The sequence below is a fragment of the Thamnophis elegans genome, chromosome Z (assembly GCF_009769535.1).
Source record: "Thamnophis elegans isolate rThaEle1 chromosome Z, rThaEle1.pri, whole genome shotgun sequence".
In the NCBI taxonomy this organism is placed as follows: domain Eukaryota; kingdom Metazoa; phylum Chordata; class Lepidosauria; order Squamata; family Colubridae; genus Thamnophis; species Thamnophis elegans.
The window spans coordinates 15943270-15962918 of NC_045558.1; the positions used below are offsets into that span (position 1 = coordinate 15943270).

At 42.0% G+C, this 19649-nt stretch overlaps 1 protein-coding gene across 3 annotated transcripts in view; it reads left to right on the forward strand.

The window, feature by feature from the left end:
- Positions 1 to 19649, forward strand: part of PFKP (phosphofructokinase, platelet) — an 87650-nt gene that overhangs the window by 38270 nt on the left and 29731 nt on the right. For all 3 annotated transcript variants that reach the window (XM_032237747.1, XM_032237745.1, XM_032237746.1), the window contains exons 5-13: positions 51 to 216; positions 2327 to 2371; positions 2462 to 2570; positions 4797 to 4892; positions 8234 to 8326; positions 10210 to 10335; positions 11512 to 11576; positions 12631 to 12700; positions 18615 to 18761. In XM_032237747.1, coding sequence (XP_032093638.1) covers positions 51 to 216; positions 2327 to 2371; positions 2462 to 2570; positions 4797 to 4892; positions 8234 to 8326; positions 10210 to 10335; positions 11512 to 11576; positions 12631 to 12700; positions 18615 to 18761 — 917 coding nt within the window. The remainder of the gene's footprint in view (positions 1 to 50; positions 217 to 2326; positions 2372 to 2461; positions 2571 to 4796; positions 4893 to 8233; positions 8327 to 10209; positions 10336 to 11511; positions 11577 to 12630; positions 12701 to 18614; positions 18762 to 19649) is intronic.

Here is a 19649-nt window from a genome sequence, read left to right on the forward strand (position 1 = left end):
TTATTACTTCTTTTTCTTTCTTTGTCTTTTTGTCTTTTCTTTTTGATCAGGTGAGATTGAAGAAGATGCTATGAAGAGCTATGCTTCCCTCAACATTGTGGGAATGGTTGGTTCCATTGACAATGATTTCTGTGGGACAGACATGACCATAGGCACAGATTCTGCCCTACATAGAATCATTGAAGTGGTGGATGCCATCATGACTACTGCTCAAAGGTATTTGATTCACTAAAAAAAATGTCAGAAAGTTTGGGATGACCTATAGAAAATTTAAGTAAAAGCTAAATGTCCACAGTTTTAAGAATTACATTGAAATACACCCAAACCTCATCAATCTTCTGCTAAAATTCCAAGGTAGGGAGGTAATAATAATCATATATCACATTGTCTGTGTTATATTTTATGGCTAAGAGAAGAACGAATGTATTTTTCAGAGTATAAGATGCACCTTTTCCCCCTTAAAATAGGGTGGAAATGTTGGTGTGTCTTATACACCAAATGCAGCCATTTTTGGCCTCCTGAAGCCCCACCTCTGCATCACATTTTTACGAAAAATGGGAGGAAAATTAGGTATTTTTGCCTCCCCTCAGCCCCCAGAAGCATTCTGCAGGCTTCATCAGAGCTGGAGGGAGTCAAAAATGCCCCCCTTTTTGCCTTTCCCCAGCCCTGCTGAAGCCTGCAGAGTGCTCCTGGGGGGCCAGGGAGGACAAAAACTTTTTTTCTTACTTATTTCTTCAAAATATTGGTGTGTCTTTTCCATCGGTGCATCTTATACTCCGAAAAATACCGTAATTTCAATGTCAAGATGGACTTGTTCCTGAAAATAATATTCCTGCTTCATACTTTAGAAAACTGTGAAACTATGGCTTTGAGTCTTTTCCTGCCTTCAGTGGCCATCAAAACTTAACTTGCCACAGACAAGTTATACATAAAAGTTGTATTCGTAGATTGCACTAAGCCAAAATATAATTTTCCGATTTAGTATAACAACTTGTAGGAATCAATTCATTTTGGTTTATAAACCATAGTATGTAGTTAGGTGTGAACAGCCTTCAGCCTGTTAACCATTTTCCATGGTTAAGAAAATTTTGGTTCATGAGTGTGTGTGTATGTTTGTGTGTGTGTGTGTGTGTGTGTGTGTGTGTGTATTCCAGCATTACTTTGACTTAACACTATAGATATAATTCATTCCTTTTCCTGTCTAACACAGGATTAACATAAATAAATACCCAGGCAATGCCGGGTTATCAGCTAATTAATCATAAACATCCCCTGAGAATTTTACCATGACTTTAATATAAGACCAAGACTTTAATATGCCTTCCATGCTGCCTTCTTCGAAAGGAATTTTAAAGGCAACTATCCCTTTTTGTCTAACTGAATTAGACAATTAAATTTCTTCAATGAAAATTATTCTGTGCACGCGGAGAATGGTGCCGCCATAGGAGAACTGGTTCGGGGGCATGGCAGGCCTGGGTCACTGCTGGTTCCAGTGACCCAGGCTGCCAGACCACTACTGGTTTGGCCAAACTGGTCCGAACCAATAGAAACCCAACATTGCTACAGAAAATAAACCCTAATGCATCTTTTGGAGCAAAAAATTAATATAAGACCTGGTCTTATTTTCGGGGAAAGAGGGTAGTAGCAAATGTGAAGGATAATTTGTAAATGATGTATTTTCTTTAAACTCCATAATTATGGAGAAATGAGAGGGAAAAAAACCTGGGTATTTCTAAATAAAATGTTGCAATGCAAGTAATCCTTGATTTACAGCAGTTCATTTAGTGACTGTTCAATGTTACAACGGCGCTGAATAAAGTGACTTATGACCACTTTCACACTTACGACCACAGTATCCCCATGGCCATGTAATCAAAATTCAGACACTTGGCACTATGACGGTTGCAATGTCCCAGTGGCATGTGATCAGCTTTTGCGACCTCTTAAGAAAAGTCAATGGGGAAGCCAGATTCACTTAACAACCACACTAACAACTGAACAACTGTAATGATTCAATTAACAATGGTGGCAAGAAAGGTAATAAAATGAGGCAAGACTCACTTAACCAATGTCTCACTTAACAACATAAATTTGGCACTCAATTGTGGTCGTAAGTCAAGTGCTACCTGTATATACTTTGCTGGCAGCTAGATTATGAATTAAGGAAAGATCATCTGAAGGAAGATGAAAAAGAATAAAAAAAATAAACAAACAAACAAAAAATAAGCACTGGAGTCATCCACTTAATGCTAAACCCACAATTTCTATGTTTGAATAGTATCTCACTGTTTGTTTTGTTTGTTGATTTATCTTGTGATTTCTGTAGCCATCAGAGAACCTTCGTCCTGGAAGTGATGGGAAGGCACTGTGGGTACGTATCTCCAAGATAAACCACTTTTAGTAAAGCATTGTTGTGGTGTACACTTCAGATACTGATTGGTAATTTCCTTCTTTGCCATAGGTATCTGGCACTTGTTAGCGCTTTAGCCTGTGGTGCAGACTATGTATTTATCCCTGAATATCCACCTGAGGAAGGATGGGAAGATCACATGTGTGGCAGGCTTTCTGAGGTAATCCCTTTTCAGCTTTGGTTTATATAATGCCTTGGGCTTCCTTAGAAGATTATTAGCTCCCTGGTGAAAATTGTACAAGAATAGCCCAAATTTCCAGTCTCCAAAAGACAATTGTGCCAAAATGGTAAAGATGACATGTGAAGATCTCCTTTTTTGGCGTTCTTGGATTATTTTTCTGGTGTTTTTTTCCCCCTTCTTCTTCTAAAAATGGAGCACTGTAGTGAAGGTAGCCCCATGGTACAATACATTTATTTTTCACTAAGAAAATATCCATGTGGCCATTTCCTTAATGGCTCTCGGCAAGCTTGCAAAACAGTTTGGTTAAGTTAATGTTGAAAGCAGGAGTAGGTTTGCTCAAACGGCACATATGCACAAAAATGTCACTAAACCTATAGTGTACTGGGCTTGTTGACATCTTTCCCTGCAGAATAAGGAGTCAAAAGTTCATTTTAGTGGCAGAATTTATTTCTTGGAGATATTGGGCTGTTCTCTTTTAACTTGTCATCTCAGGAGAGTTGTCTACCTTAAATCTCATGCTCAACTTCAGCATGAGACAATAAGAACTCTCAACAACCTTCAGGAATTGTGACTAAGAATGGATTTGGAGAAGCATGGTTTGCTACAGCTCCCAGAATGTCCAGCCTCGGTCTGCATGGGCCTTGAATTCCAACAATTTCTAGACCAGTGGTGGGGAACGAGGGCCCTTTTATGACTTGTGGACTTCAACTCCCAGAATTCCTCAGTCAGACTGGTTCAGGAATTCTGGGAGTTGATGTCCACAAGTCATATAAGGGCCATCCAAAGATGGGTTGGTGCTGGTTTGGCCCGGTTTGGCCGAACTGGTAGTGGTGGCAGAGGTAGGCTTCACCCACCTGCCCAGATGTTTCTGCACATGCGCGTGAGCACGAGCAAACTGGTAGTAAACCAGTTAGCAACCCACCATTGGGGCTATCATTTCCTAACCTTGGTCTAAAGGAAGGATGGTTCCTCATCCTTACCTTACAGCATGTTCCAGCATCCTCTGCAGCATTCATATGTTTGTCAGCTGATTTGAAAAGGTTCCTGAAACAAAAATGCTTGAGACCTTTTGGTTCACTTTATCCTACTGAGTATTTATACTCCTGAGCAGAGACCCATTTTTGTCCAGGGTGGAAATGGTTGTGGTCAAATGTATATATAAGCTTTCCGCAATCTAGTACGCTTCCTGATCGGTAACAAATGTAGTTCCTTTTTTTAGTCATTCTGACTAAAAATTCTGGAACTGAAAGACCTACTACATGTACAATGTGTGAAGTTGAAGTAGATACATTCAGTAACATTGGCAGCTGGGGTGGGGGGCGGAGAATAACAATAGGGTATTATTCTGACCTAGGCTTCCCAATAGGACAAAGCCGTCATGTCATCCTGATAAAACTCCTTTTATTTAGTTTAGGGAGTTCCTCTCCAGCAATAGTCTTTCAAGAGATTTCACAACTACAGACCTTTATTAGGCTTGGAGAACTGCCAGGCTGATATCTTCCAAACACTACTCTGTAGCAGACAATACTTGGCAAGAAGTCAGGAACAGATCTTCACTCTAATGAATTGAACTAATTGTCTCCTACAAACTCTACTCCCTTTCGCTCCTCTTTATTCCTGATTGGAGGGGCCGTTCACCTTCCACCTGTAGCTTTACTCCCGAGTCGACCCTTGTTCCTTAGCTGTTCCCTTCTCCTGGCATGCACACACTGGGGACAGGCTCCAGATGTTCTTCTGCCCCATCGATGTCTGACGGCAGCTGATAAATGTCAGATGGCCCTGGCCCTATTTCTGCCTCTGACACAGAGCCCTCATCAGAGTCTTCCCCAGACTCCAGGACTGGCCCATGTTCCTCCCCAACCTCCTCACTGTCTGAATCTGCTGCCAGATCCGCTGACCACTGCTGGGCTACAACAGGCATAGTTTCATTAGATGTCTTACATGAATTTTCTGAATATTTGTGTATCATGTAGTAGACCAGGCCTGTCAAACTGGTGGCCTGAGGGCTGGATATGGTCCACACAGGCCAAACCCAGTCTGGCTTCACAAAGGCAAAAAACACCCCAATACGTCACGATACAGCCCACAATAAGATTGGGTTTGACACCCCTGTAGTAGATGAAAAGTTTCCTAGCTATGTTCAGAATTCAGCTTATTCTAGCTTTGTTAGCTTTACTGATCTGTCTTAAATTTCTTTCACCTTAGAACCGTGCCCGAAAGAAAAGGTTGAACATAATAATTGTGTCCGAAGGAGCAATTGATTCCTTCAACAAGCCTATCACTTCTGAACAAGTTAAGGATGTAAGTACATAGATGTACATCATGACTTCTGCTGAATATATATGTGACTTCTCATGTAAGTTGTTTATAAATATTGGGATTTTTTTTTTGTATTGTGTCCTGTAATTGAAATGCAGTCTTAGTTAAGTATAGTTACATTCAAGATTGCTTTTGAAAATCACACGTAGATTTTTTAAAAAAATATCTTTACTGTAGAAAATTCACTTTCCTGTTATTGGCTTCTGTGTTACACTAAATAATGCATATCTGCTGTGCAGAGTGTTCTGGCAATATTGATAAAGCTTGGTTCTGCAAATGCTTTAGTTTGAGTTTCAGTATAGATTCCCCTGTGTCTGCTATGCTGGAAATGTTCCTATGTGTCAGTGTGGTCAAAGCAGTATTTGGTAGAGCTTTTATCGATGTTGTTGTTAGTTGTGAAGTCATGTTTGACCCATCATGACCCCATGGACAACGTTCCTCCAGGCCTTCTTTTCCTCTACCACCCCATGGAGTCCATTTAAGTGCACACCAATTGCTTCAGTGACTCCATCCAGCCATCTCATTCTCTGTTGTCCCCTTCTTCTTTTGCCCTCAATCATTCCCAGCATTAGGCTCTTCTCCAGTGAATCCTTCCTTCTTATTTGGTGGCCAAAGTACTTGAATTTCATCTTCAGGATCTGGCCTTCTAAAGAACAGTCAGGATTGATCTCCTCTATGACTGACCAGTTTGATCACCGATCGATCATAGATCAAGGGACTCGCAGGAGTCAGGACAATATTTGAAACTCGGGGTTTAACTTAGAGGTCTTAATCCCATTTCAGTTTCAGGCATGGGATAGTCAATTAAAAAAGAGTTCCAGCTTTCTAAAAAACTGCCTGTTTTTTCTGTTTTTGTTGGAAGCCCAAGAAAACACATTTGTCCCAAAGGTGCTTTTTCGAGATGCAACTGGACTTCCTGGTTTTTCTTTGAAGACACCATCTGTTTACAACACAGTCTTATCAATAGTTCCAAGAAGGCTCCGCATCCATTTGTACCACTCAGGTGACCTTGAGGACACAGCTCAAACTCCAGGTGGCCTCAACAACTCACTAAAAATGCAAATGACTAGCTGGGTGCAAGGAGTATAACTCCTTCCATTCTCCCACCATCCAGTCAGAGCTGAAGAAGCTTCTTGGATGAGAAGTGAAATGTCTTCATAAAAAAACAAGAAAGTCTACCTGCCTCTTGAAAAAGCACCTTCAGGACAACCATGACCTGGATGACTGAGAATCTCCATTTTTCCCTGTCTGATGGGGAATCTTAGTAGATTGTGATCAATGTGGAATGAGTCATTCTGAATGAGATTTGTAAATTTATTATATAAAGATAATGGATAATGAACAAATAAACTTTTATTTTACTACAGTGTTGATAAAAAAACACAAATTAAGGCAGATAATGCCTCAATTTTTATAGTAGCAAGTTGCTCCTTGATTCATAGTCATATGTATTTATTCAAATAGTGAAATTACCAACTCTTAGAAAATTCAGCCTGTGATAGCCATCTACACAGATTGGATACCCAGTTCTATAAGCTTCCTCTTTTCTTTGTCTTAAATAAGTCACTATGCCTTACTTAAAATGTTTTAAACATTTTAAAATGTTTAAGATCAACAGGTAGCTGCGCTGGCTACCTGTTGATCTCCGGGTGCACTTCAAGGTCCTACTTACCACTCACAAAGCGCTCCATGGTAGTGGATCTGGCTATTTGAGAGACTGCCTTCTGCCAATTACCTCCCTGCGTCCCATCAGATCGCACAGGGTAGGCCTCCTCCGAATTCCATCCGCCAGTCAGTGCCGACTGGCGACTACTCGGAGGAGAGCCTTCTCAGTTGCAGCTCCGACGCTATGGAACAATCTCCCCGTGGAGATCCGTACCCTCACCACCGCCCAGGCCTTCCGCACGGCCCTTAAGATCTGGCTATCCCGTCAGGCCTGGGGATGAAAAATCTTAGTTCGTCCCCTCCCGAATGATGAATGAATGTTGTGCTTTATTTTTAATATTATGTATTGTCTTATGTCTTTTGTCTTTGTACCCCCCTCCCCGTGTTTTGTAAGCCGCCCTGAGTCCCCTCAGGGAAAAGGACGGCCTATAAATTATAATAAACACTAAACACTAAACACACTAAACAATGCTACATTTGGTTTAACAGGTATTGATGTAGGAGCCTTTTCTCTCCTTTCTTAACTAGACATTCATGGAAATTTATTTTACCAACTAGTTATTCTTTAAAGGATATGATTAAAATATTGTGCAATTTGCCCTTATTTTTTAAGGCAGCATGGTTCATTTTCAGCTGTTCCATGCTGACTCCTCCTGTTTTTTATTTTTTTGTGAGTGACATTAAAATCTGCCTGGAAAATATTTGACTCTTTTCCTCTGCTTTAAACATATCATTCTCAATTTGTTTTCTATTTTGTGGTTTGTTAATAAACATTTAATTAAAAGCTCATTACAAAAAAATTGTACATAATTTTTACAAACTTGAAAGCTATCAGCACCTCTTGCCAAAACAAACTTTTATACTGAATTTGTGGACTACAGCCATGCGGAGAATCAGAACTTCTATAAAAGGATATAAATTATTTTGGATAGCTTATTTATTTATCATAATTTCAATCACCACTACTTATTTTATGCAACATTATTTATGTCACCACTCAGCAAGTCTGAGAAAATTGCAAAAAATTAAAAATAAGTAAAAAAGCAACAAGTAATAGTGCATATAGAGCAGAGACACCCCCCACAATTTTTTTTAGCTCATTAACTCCTTCACAAAGTTTCAGATTGTTTGACTCCCAAGTGTTTATTATATGCAAATAATTTAATAAATATTATTCTAACTAATAGAAAATAAATAAAAACAATAATCCCCTTGGATGGCCCATCAACCCTTGGGGATCAACATTGACCATTTTAGAGAACTTTGATCTGGAGATAGCTGATAAAAAACAACAGTTACATTCCTATCAACCATCCCATGAGTTCTCCTTAGTTCCCTGATCCCCACACATGGGTAAACAGGCATGTGCATAAGGCTTTCTAGAGTGGTATTAAAGTTGGGGTAACTGGATTTGTGGAAGAGAGGGGATGGTGTTCCAGATTGTTGCAACCAAAAAGGTCCAGTTCTGGGGTCCTAATGGACAGAGAAGAGTCTCAGACATTTAAATTTGATGGTGGAAGAATTAGAACTGAATTTGCAAGAAGCATTTTTCGAGGCTTAAATCTTCTACTCAGTGCTCATGTAAGGAAGATATCTGCACAGTTTCTGAGCTCCTAATCCATCTTCTTCTTTGGGTTCACCTTGGTATTCTTTTGCAGCTTGTGGTGAAGCGGTTAGGGTTTGACACACGGGTGACCATTCTTGGGCATGTGCAACGAGGAGGCACACCCTCTGCTTTTGATCGGATTTTGGTGAGTGAATATAACCAATTTGTTTCTAAGTATCCAGAGAAGAATAGAGTATCTACCCCAACCCAGTTTTAGGTGGCATTACTTGATTTTCCCCCTTGCTCTATATTTTGAGCCATGGTAGAAATTAATTGAAAAATGTTAGAACTTAGGTCATAACCTAAGGGCTATGGTTAAATTTCCATTCAGCTATTTCTATTCAGTTGGAAAGATCCTTCCTTCCTTCCTTCCTTCCTTCCTTCCTTCCTTCCTTCCTTCCTTCCTTCCTTCCTCCTTCCTTCCTTCCTTCCTTCCTTTTTCCCTTCCAGCCCCTCTCTCCCTCCTTCCCTTGCTTAATTTTGAACATAAAAGCAAAATCTCCATTATTAATAATTATAATTATATTATACTAATTATTAATGATAATTATTAAAAATAATTTTTAATAATGAAAATAATGAAAAATAGAAGGGAAAAATCCATCCCTAAAAACAGAATAAAGAAATAATTTCTACTACCTTTGGTATGTGAAATTAGGAAAATTGTCTTCTTTTGGAGAAATGAAGCTATGGGGAGTCTTTCCAAGTTCTATAGTTAGATAATTATCCTATAAAAGTTAGATATGCTCAGTTTAAAAGTAAAGAAAATGGAAATATTAAAAACTCTCTTAGGCAAATTATACTTTCAAACGTATTCATATTTTTGTAGTCATAACACGAGAATGGTCAGTCTAAAGAGGTCCATAAGTGGCTCATTCATGAAAAAGTCTCCTTGGAGTCAAAAGGGGAGAGAAGTAGAGGCAGACCCCAAAGTAGAGGGTTTGGCTGCAATTTGGGATTAGGGTTAGGGTTAGAACCATCTGTTCCATCTTTACTTGACTCTAATATGCATACATAGAGTCTCATACAATGACCTAGGAAATTAGAGTGAATCCCCAGAATTGGGTAAGGCTGAGAGCTTCAAGAAATTGGATGAGTTACAAAATAGGTCAATACTTGGAATAGTATTAGAAGATTTGGGGTTATCTCCCTACTAGATATGAGCCTTGAGCAAATCTAGGTTCTTTCAAAGAGATATTTAATATAGATGGGTGTTCTGACACCCCCTCCGTACGGTGAACCACGCCGACAGAAGATTACTGCTAGCCAATTTATTCACAGTAAATTAACACACCGACAAGGCTTTGGCAGCAACCCAGACTTCCACAGATAAGAAATACACACAAGAGCTTCTCCAGCTTTAGTATAACGGTTGTATCCTGCAAAAGGTCTCCTCCCAAAGTCTCTTCTTATATACTCTCTTGGGAGGAGCCTAATCACAACCATCTGGTCCCAATTATCTTCTCTATCTCCGTAGTTGCTGCCGGCGCTTATCTGCCCGTCTTTGCCTGGCATCCGGGACCAATTCCCTTAGCTCCTCCCCACTGCTCCAGGGCCTTCACCACTGGTCTAGGGCCTGACATCAGGGACAAACTCCCTTGGCTTTCACCGCTGCTCCATGCCTCAGGCACCTCCTGGTGGTCAACCAGCCTCTCTGGTTCCTGCTCAGAGTCTGAACCCTGTCCAGGGTCCTCCACATCTTCCAGAGCCGACTCATAGGGTCCCTCGCTATCGGAGTCTGTAGGCAGCTCCAACAGCTCCTGCTGGGCCATAACAGATGGGGACCCACATAATTAAATAGACAACCCCTTGGTCAACTCTAGTATCATACTTTGTTATCTTGAAGGTTTCCTAGCCTTTAAAGGACCCACTGGATTATGTGCTGATAATAATTGATATCCCTGTCTTCTTAATTTGATCATTTTTAAGATGGGCTTCATAGGGGACTGTTGGCATGCTTAAAAATTATCCACCACCAGGTGTTCTAATACCTATAAAAGAACCATTCATTGGTTTGGTTTTTTACAGGCCAGCCGCATGGGTGTGGAGGCTGTCCTTGCTCTTCTGGAAGCGACACCCGAAACACCTGGATGTGTGGTGACCCTCTCTGGGAACCTGGCTGTCCGCCTGCCTTTAATGGAGTGTGTTCAAATGGTGAGTTTCTGCAAGGAAGTGGCTGCATTAATTTGTTAGTATGATCTAGCAATCAGTAGCCTGCTTGGAGCACTAGCAACGACATAAGAGAAATGCTTATCAGCACTGCGGACAATCAACTCCAGTCAGTCTTACAATAGAAATAAGTAAATGGGCTGAATTGCTGATGGAAGTTTGATAGCAAACGGGTGTTGGATTGTGATATCCCAGAGGCCTTGTTCTTCTTGTTTGTTTTGGCATACCAGAGTATTTGTACACTCACGTGAGCATGTATTATATCATGGTTATATAGAGTGGCTAAAATCATTCTTGGTGCTCCAAGCTTCCACAGTAAACTGAATCAGGAGCATTCCTTGGGATGCAATATATTAATACACGATTTCAAAGAATCTGCCTTCACTTGTTTGCTTTTGTATTTTAAATATCAGCCCTAATTTACACAACTATTGAACCAAGTCTAGTTTGTCCACAAAAGAATGAGTCAAATAAACAGCTACATGTGTAAGACCATGTAGATTGCTAATAAGACAACATTTGTACTACAGGTAGTCCTCAACTTGTAACCATTTGTTTAGTGACTATTCAAATGCACAATGTCGTTGTTAAACTGAGTTCTGTTTTTCACATTTACAACTGTTGCATCATCCCAAGGTCATATGATCAAAATCCAAACACTTGACAACTGTTTCATATTTATGACAGCTGCAGTGTGCTAGAATCGCATGGCACATTGCAACTGTTCAGAAATATGCGACCTTGTGACAAGCAAAGTTAATGGGGAAGCCAGATTCACTTAACGTCCGTGTTACTCACTTCAGTGATTCACTTAACAACTGTGGCAAGGGAGGTCATAAAATGGGGCAAAATTCACTTAATAAATCTCTCACTTAGCAACAGAAATGTTTGGGTTCAGTTGTGGTCATGAATCAAGGATTAACTATAATGTTATGTACAGCCTTTTGAATAGGTCTACAGTATTATAAGAGTCTTACACGTTGGGATAAACGTATGAGAAAATTGCATTGTAATCCATCAAAATTGTTTAAAATTCAATTGCTTAATCCCATTTGTGGAACGGCAGCGACAGCCAACTCACTTTCTATTCTTGGACCTTACTTTGAGGAATGTTATTCTTACCTTACGTGTGATTCGTTTTTGTTTTCCCTAATTCCCAAGACTCAAGATGTACAGAAAGCTATGGATGAAAGGAGATTCCAAGATGCAGTAGAACTCCGTGGAAGGTGCGACATTGTTATTTTTTTTAATCTTCTGGCAGAAATTGTTGGGTTGCTTTCCAATGTATAGTGTTGGCTAATTATATCAAAGGCCTCCACCAAAATAAGAGATAGTAGAGACAGCATGACTGCTGCTAGTTAAGAGTCTCCAGATTGACACCCAGAATGCACCAAGGATGCCTAGAGGCTTTCTTTTTTGAAAGCATATGATGTGAAATTGCTATTGCCAGGTTTCAAAATGTTATATAATTATAGCTGTCTGTCATAGGGGCAGATTACTGTTCTTCCAATCTAACAATCTGTATGGGCAAGATAATAAATTCTCTCTGCAGTGCCTATTCCCTCCTCCCACTTTTATTTTAAAGAAATAAATTCTCTTATATTATATGGGTGGGATACCGAACGAAATAGGCTAAGTGTGATCTGTGCATTTGCAATATCAGAAGATTTGGGACATTTCATTTACTTTTCATTAATTGTTTGCAGGTGTGAATATAAAGATTTCTTTTTAAAAAAATCATGGGAAATTGTATAATGGCATTTATCCCCTGCAGAAACCATTGTCTTCTGAGGGAGGGACATCATTTTAAGGAGTTGAGACTTAATGCATTTTTAGAATACCAGACATAGGAAGGATGACAAACTTATATATAATAATGGCCTGACTAATCATTGCATTTGTTCATAGTTTATTTATTTATCTATTTAATTATTTATCATAGCTATATCAACTTAAGTTATTTTATGTTATAGCAATAGCAATAGCAGTTAGACTTATATACCGCTTCATAGGGCTTTCAGCCCTCTCTAAGCGGTTTACAGAGTCAGCATATCGCCCCCAACAACAATCCGGGTCCTCATTTTACCCACCTCGGAAGGATGGAAGGCTGAGTCAACCCTGAGCCAGTGAGATTTGAACAGCCAAACTGCAGAACTGCAGTCAGCTGAAGTAGCCTGCAGTGCTGCATTTAACCACTGCGCCACATAAAAATGCAATGCCACTATATTTCCCAGTAATGTTATGAAAAGAATAACAAAATGAGAATTTTGTTTTTTATAGGAGTTTTACCAACAACTTGAATACCTACAAACTCTTGTCTAACAAAAAACCAGAAGACGAACTGCCTAAGGTACAATTCATAAAGTCCTTGCCTTCGTTGTGTTATTTCTCATTTTGGGTTGCTTGCTAATTGTTTGCAATTATATTAGAAAAGGAAACAAATTAAGAGTTTAGCAAAAGAAAAAAACAACAGCAAAACATTGTTTTGACAGACTAATTGCAGGGTTAGGGTGTACCTTCCCATATTTAAGAAAGTCCACTGAATCAAAGTGAGGATATTGCTGAAATAGACTTAATTTGGTAGGTATCATGTAAATGCAATAACATGCATAATGCAAAAGACATTGATTACAATGGAATTTGGGTTGCTACTTCATTGTACTGAAATCTGGTAAAATGAGATTTCAAGAGTTCTTGTAAATGATAGAGGACAGAGGGAAAGGCTTTGGGGGGAAAAGTCCCTATAGACCCTCGGTGGTAAGATAAGAGGCCTGTGCCCCAGAAAGTAGCTTGAGATAATGTCTTAGACAAGCTCTTCTCTGTTTCCCATAAAGGAGAAGATAGGAAAGGGGAAGCACATTCAGATCTGCAAGGTTATAACTGTTACAACAAAAATAATCTTGATTTGCAGGGCGTTGGCTTATTATCTGGTCTATCTTCTAAGGCTGACATAAATATTTTCTGTTCTTAGTATTATGCACCACCTAGTCCCAGACTTTGACAGATATAGTGTTTAAGTATTGGAAATTAGATAAATAAATACTGTAGAATTTTGTAGATTTAGAAATTACTGTATAATTTAATTAACCCTTTAGACCAGCTATCAATTTTGGAAATGAGACTGCATCTTAAAAATGATCATGGGATTCTTTTTGAAAGTTTTTGGATGATAATTAAAAAAAAACTTTAGCTGTATTAAGCGGTATGAATTTTACCTCTTAGGGTAAATGAATGTTCACATCTGTGAACCTGCAACCTTCTAAATAAGGTTAATGTTGAAGCTTTATATGCAAATTTTCCCATGGTGGATTGGAGTAAAATGTTATAGGCCTTAAAAGCAGCATCCTGATTAATCCACTAATTTAATTGGTTGTGTTGTTAAATAGCAATTTAAAATAAGATGCTAGTCAGTTCAAAGTACATCTGGTTACAGCAAACTATTTTTGTTTATAGTCTAGGTAAGTAGGAAATACTAGTGCAGTGGTTCTCAACCTGTGGGTTGAGACCCCTTTGGGGGCCGAACGACCCTTTCACGGGTTGCCTAAGACCATTGGAAAACACAAACTTAAAAAAAATATACGGAAAACATAAAATAATGTTATGGTTGGGGGTCACCACAACATGAGGCACTGTATTAAAGGGTCACGGTATTAGGAAGGTTGAGACCCACTGTACTAGTGGGTGGAGTTTGGTGTAAAATTTTTCTGTTCTCTTTAACAAGTTGGTATTAAAAAAATCAAGTATCTTTACAAGCTTTTAATCTTGTATCTGGAGGTTTTTAAACTAAATATTCAGAGATCACCTTGGGTTTTTTTTAGAACTTTGTAGATTTGGCCACTAACATTTAGGAAACAATCTTTCAAGAATTGTGTTTTCAATGGAAATAAGGATTGAGGTGCACATACAGCAATATCTCTGAATAAATACATTACAGCAAATAATGATAGGTTGACTTTTTACATTGGATAAAAAGTCTCCAGAGCACAATGTGATATTTTTCATTGGATATATTGCTGATAGTAAAACTTGGTTTATTGCCAGGCAAAAAAGCTTTATGGATGTGGATTGATTGACAGGTTTGTAGGCAGCATTTAATGATTTGCTGTTTTATAATGTTTGGTTATCTGCTATTTTTCAGCACAATATAGTGATTGCATGTGAAAGGATGCAGTCGCTTTTAGGAGGACAGGTGTGGTGCTTGCTTTTTGATGTTTACTTTATTTTAAGAAAATATTTCTTCCTTTGTATTAGCTACATTAAAATCAACACTGGCATTCACATCAGTTGTGTTACATTACTTGCTTTTCTGTTTTTCTAAAATAAAGCTTAGGTAGTTAGAGTCTTCTTGAAGCAGAAATGAGTGTAGGGCTAATGGGATTATTATAACAACTCGGATGTAAAAAAAAAACTCTCAGGTTTTCTAAAATTTGGAGACTGCTTTTAATTACCATCAGTAACATCACTCACCACTATTATCCTGGGAACTCTATTTGGAGCAGCACTGGTGGAAGACTACCTCCTATCCCCTTTATTTATTCCGGACTCTTTGGATTTATCCAGACCAATAGAAGAGGGGAATACGATCTACCCCACCGTATACCTTCTTCGGACTATAACTGGACGCTAATCACACCACCTATTTTACTTACTTTAATTATGGAGAGCCATTTGGCTCTATCTGGACTCGCTTTTTAACAACGTAATAAGTGCGCAATTCTATTTTTTTTTTCTCTCCCTTTTTCTATCTTTCTATCTTCTCTTTTTTTTTCTTACTGTGTTTGGGATATGTTAGGAGTATGTATGAGATTGAATGAATGATCCCACTTTTATCATTATTACTGTTGTATTTTTTGTGTTTTAATTACTATGTGGGGACTGTTTGAGTGAGTGAATGAGTATGTATGATTCGGAGGACCTGGTGGGATTTGCGGGGGCCACCGGGGTGGTTGGGGGAACTACATCCACGGGAGAGGGTCGGAGCATTGCGGTGATAACAGGGAGGGGCAGATACGGCGGGGACTTTAGGGCTGGCCATTACCGGGGAAGGAGGGTTCGCTATATCACAGAGATCCCTCCTTCCGGCCCTATGAGTCCCACTCCAAGGTCAGATGGCGCGAGCAGTCAGGACCCTGGTCTCAGGCTGCTGTCGCTAAATGCCAGGTCTGTTGTTCACAAGGCTCCCCTCGTCCGGGACTTGATAACAGACGAGGGCGCAGACCTGGCATGTATTACTGAGACCTGGCTGGGCACAGAAGGAGGAGTCCCCTCGTAGAGATGTGCCCAGACGGATTTCAGGTGCTTCATCAGCCGAGAGCCCAGGGAAGGGGTGGCGGTGTGGCTATTGTAATCCGGGAGTCTTTAGTACCTCGTAGGATCCCTGCTCCGGAGCTTGTCAGGTGTGAGTCCCTACTGGTGACGCTGGACCTCAAGGGTCAAGTGGGTTTGCTGCTCACGTACCTGCCTCCCAACTGCGTTGCAGCAGCCCTCCCCTCGCTCCTCGAGTCAGTAGCCGAGCTGGCAGTTGAGTTCCCTAGGCTTATGGTTCTGGGGGACTTCAATTTGCCTTCGCTCGGTGAACACTCTGACGGAGCGCAGGAGTTCATGGCTTCCATGACAGCCATGGGCTTGACCCAAGTAATTCGAGGCCCAACCCACTCAGCGGGTCACACGCTCGACCTCGTATTCCTCTCGGAGCAGTGGAGTTATGATCTTGGTCTGAGGGGAAATGAGACCATTCCCCTGTCGTGGTCAGACCACTGCCTACTGAGGCTAGACTTCCGGAGGCCAAACCCCCACCGTAGGGAGGAGGAACCGACCAGGTGGTTCCGCCCCAGGCGACTTATGGACCCAGTAAGGTTCCAGACGGAGCTTGGGGTTATTCCAGATGCTCTCGCCCACAGTTCGGCGGAGACTCTTGCTGCTGCCTGGCACTCGGCAGCATCAGAGTCTCTTAACCGGATTGCGCCACTACGGCCCCTCCGGGTCAGCGGCCCACGGAGGCCTCCTTGGTTCACCGAGGAGCTCCGTGTGACAAAGCGCCGGAGGAGACGCCTAGAGCACCTGTGGAGGTCTGATAGGTCCGAGTCGAGCCGGGCACTGTTGACAGCTTGCACCAAGGAGTATATTCGGGCTCTAAGAACAGCCAAAAGATCACACATTGCCTCCTTGGTAGCGTCCGCCGAGTCCCGCCCAGCCGCCCTGTTTAGGATAACCCGCTCCCTCCTAAATAGGAGGGAGACGGAGAACCCTTTACAGGGTAAGGCTGAGGAATATGTACAGTTCTTGGCGGACAAAGTTGCTCGGTTTCGATCGGACCTGGACTCCACTCTTGCAGATCCAGCCGAGACACAAGGGAATGATCTGGCAGACCATCTCTGGGTTGAGTTTCAGGATGTTGCCTCCGGGGATGTGGACAAGGCTATGCGAGCTGTGAGCGCCTCCACCTGTATACTGGACCCGTGTCCCTCCTGGCTGGTTGCCAACAGCAGTGAGGTGACACGAGGCTGGATCCAGGCGGTTGTTACCACCTCTCTTCGGGAGGGACACCTCCCCACCGCGCTGAAGGCGGCGGTGGTGAGACCCCTCCTGAAGAAACCGTCCTTGGATCCAGCAATTCTTAACAACTACCGTCCAGTCTCCAACCTCCCCTTTGTGGGGAAGGTTGTTGAGAAGGTGGTGGCCTTCCAGCTTCAGCGTACCTTGGAGGAAGCTAACTATCTTGACCCCTTCCAGTCTGGCTTCAGGCCCGGTTACAGCACAGAAACCGCTTTGGTCGCATTGACCGATGATCTCTGGAGAGCCAGAGATGGAGGCCATGCGTCCATCCTGGTTCTCCTTGACCTCTCAGCGGCTTTCGATACCATCGACCATGGTATCCTTCTGCAACGACTGCGGGAGGTGGGAGTGGGAGGCACTGTTCTGCAGTGGTTCTCCTCCTACCTCTCGGACAGGTCGCAGTCGGTGTTGGTGGGGGGGCAGAGATCGTCCCCGAGGCCCCTTACTTGTGGGGTGCCGCAGGGTTCGGTCTTATCCCCCCTACTATTTAACATATACATGAAACCGCTGGGTGAGATCATTCAGAGGCACGGGATAAAATACCACCAATATGCGGACGATACACAGTTGTATCTGTCTGCCCCGTGCCAACTCAATGAAGCGGTGGAAGTGATGAACCGGGGCCTTGAGGCTGTTAAAGACTGGATGAGAGCTAACAAACTGGTGCTCAACCTGGAAAAGACCGAGTGGCTGTTGTGTTTTCCTCCCAAAAATTTGGTTAATGTTCCATCAATCAGGCTGGGGGGACAAAATTTATACCCCTCAGACAGGGTCCGCAACTTGGGAGTCCTCCTGGACCCACAGCTGAGTTTCGACCATCATTTGTCAGCTGTGACCAGGGGGGCATTTGCTCAGGTTCGCCTGATGCGCCAGTTGCGGCCCTACCTGAACCAGGAGGCTCTCACAACAGTCACTCGAGCCCTTGTGACCTCTAGGCTGGAATACTGCAACGTGCTCTACATGGGGCTGCCCTTGAAGAGCACCCGGAGACTTCAGCTAGTCCAGAATGCGGCCGCGCGAGTGATTGTGGGCGCACCACGGTTCGCCCACATAACACCGATCCTCCGTGAGCTGCGCTGGCTACCTGTTGATCTCCGGGTGCACTTCAAGGTCCTACTTACCACTCACAAAGCGCTCCATGGTAGTGGATCTGGCTATTTGAGAGACCGCCTTCTGCCAATTACCTCCCTGCGTCCCATCAGATCGCACAGGGTAGGCCTCCTCCGAATCCCATCCGCCAGTCAGTGCCGACTGGCGACTACTCGGAGGAGAGCCTTCTCAGTTGCAGCTCCGACGCTATGGAACAATCTCCCTGTGGAGATTCGCACCCTCACCACCGCCCAGGCCTTCCGCACGGCCCTTAAGATCTGGCTATCCCGTCAGGCCTGGGGATGAAAAATCTTAGTTTGTCCCCTCCCGAATGATGAATGAATGTTGTGCTCTATTTTTAATATTATGTATTGTCTTATGTCTTTTGTCTTTGTACCCCCTTTCCCGTGTTTTGTAAGCCGCCCTGAGTCCCCTCAGGGAAAAGGGCGGCCTATAAATTATAATAAACATTCCAAACATTCTAATTGCTTACACCCAGAATTGTTTTAAGTGTCTGAATTCAAACATAAAAAAACTTCATTTTTTAAAAAATTTTGAGTTATCCCACTGTGCCTTGTGAATTCTGTTTCATTTCAAAAACCTTGCCACTTCTTCTGCAGAGCAATTTCACTGTCGCTGTGCTGAATGTGGGTGCCCCAGCAGCTGGGATGAATGCTGCTGTCCGTTCCGCAGTGAGACTTGGGATCACCGAAGGACACAAAATGTTAGCTGTCACTGATGGCTTTGAAGGCTTTTCTAGAGGGCAGGTTGGTATTTCCTAAGTTTGTCTGATGTCACAGTTTTATGGGAAGTAGTCTCAACAGGAAGATATACCTGGCCAGCCTCGACTAGACTCAGAACTTACCACATTAGAACGTGGGATAGTAAACCCTCTTTCTCAGGTTAGCACAGAGTTGAAAGGTAGATGAAAACTCATAGGAATATAAGCAGCATCTTGTTCCTGGTCTGGACCTTTTGGCCCATCTAGTTGACCAGTCTCTTCTGGCAGTGACCAACCAGTTGTTCAAGGAAGCCAATTGGTCTCCCAGCAAAAGATCTCTAGGGACAGTCACGCTGCCACCAAGGTCAATAGCCATTGATCTCCATGAGTTCCATGAATTGGTCCAGCCATGTTTTGGGAAAGGTGGCAAAGGCATTTCCATATTGTTGCCAAGAAAACTGGATGGCTGTATCTACACAGTCATAAGGAGGAGTGAAGGCAGCCTTCACCTTTACCTTTTAGATAGAAATCATAAGAGTTCCCATTATAGCAATAGACCTATGTACGACTTCACTGTGCTTTACAGCCCTCTCTAAGTGGGCACAGAGTCAGCCCAATTGCCCCCAACAATCTGGACCCTCATTTTACCCAACTCAGAAGGATGGAAGGCTGAGTCAACCTTGAGCCACTCAGGATTGAATTCCTGGATAGCTAATAGTCTGTAAGAGTTTGTTGCAGAAATCAAACCCAGAAAGCACACACAGGTAACTGATTCAGCAGGATTCATTAACTTCTTTTTACATACATAACAACACATGAGACATATATACAATACCAAGTGTGGTTCTTCTAATATGGTAGAGAGGAGGGATTGGTTTTAGTTCAGCGGACTAGTTTTAGCTTTCAGTACAGACTCAAAGCTAAATAGCTAAGC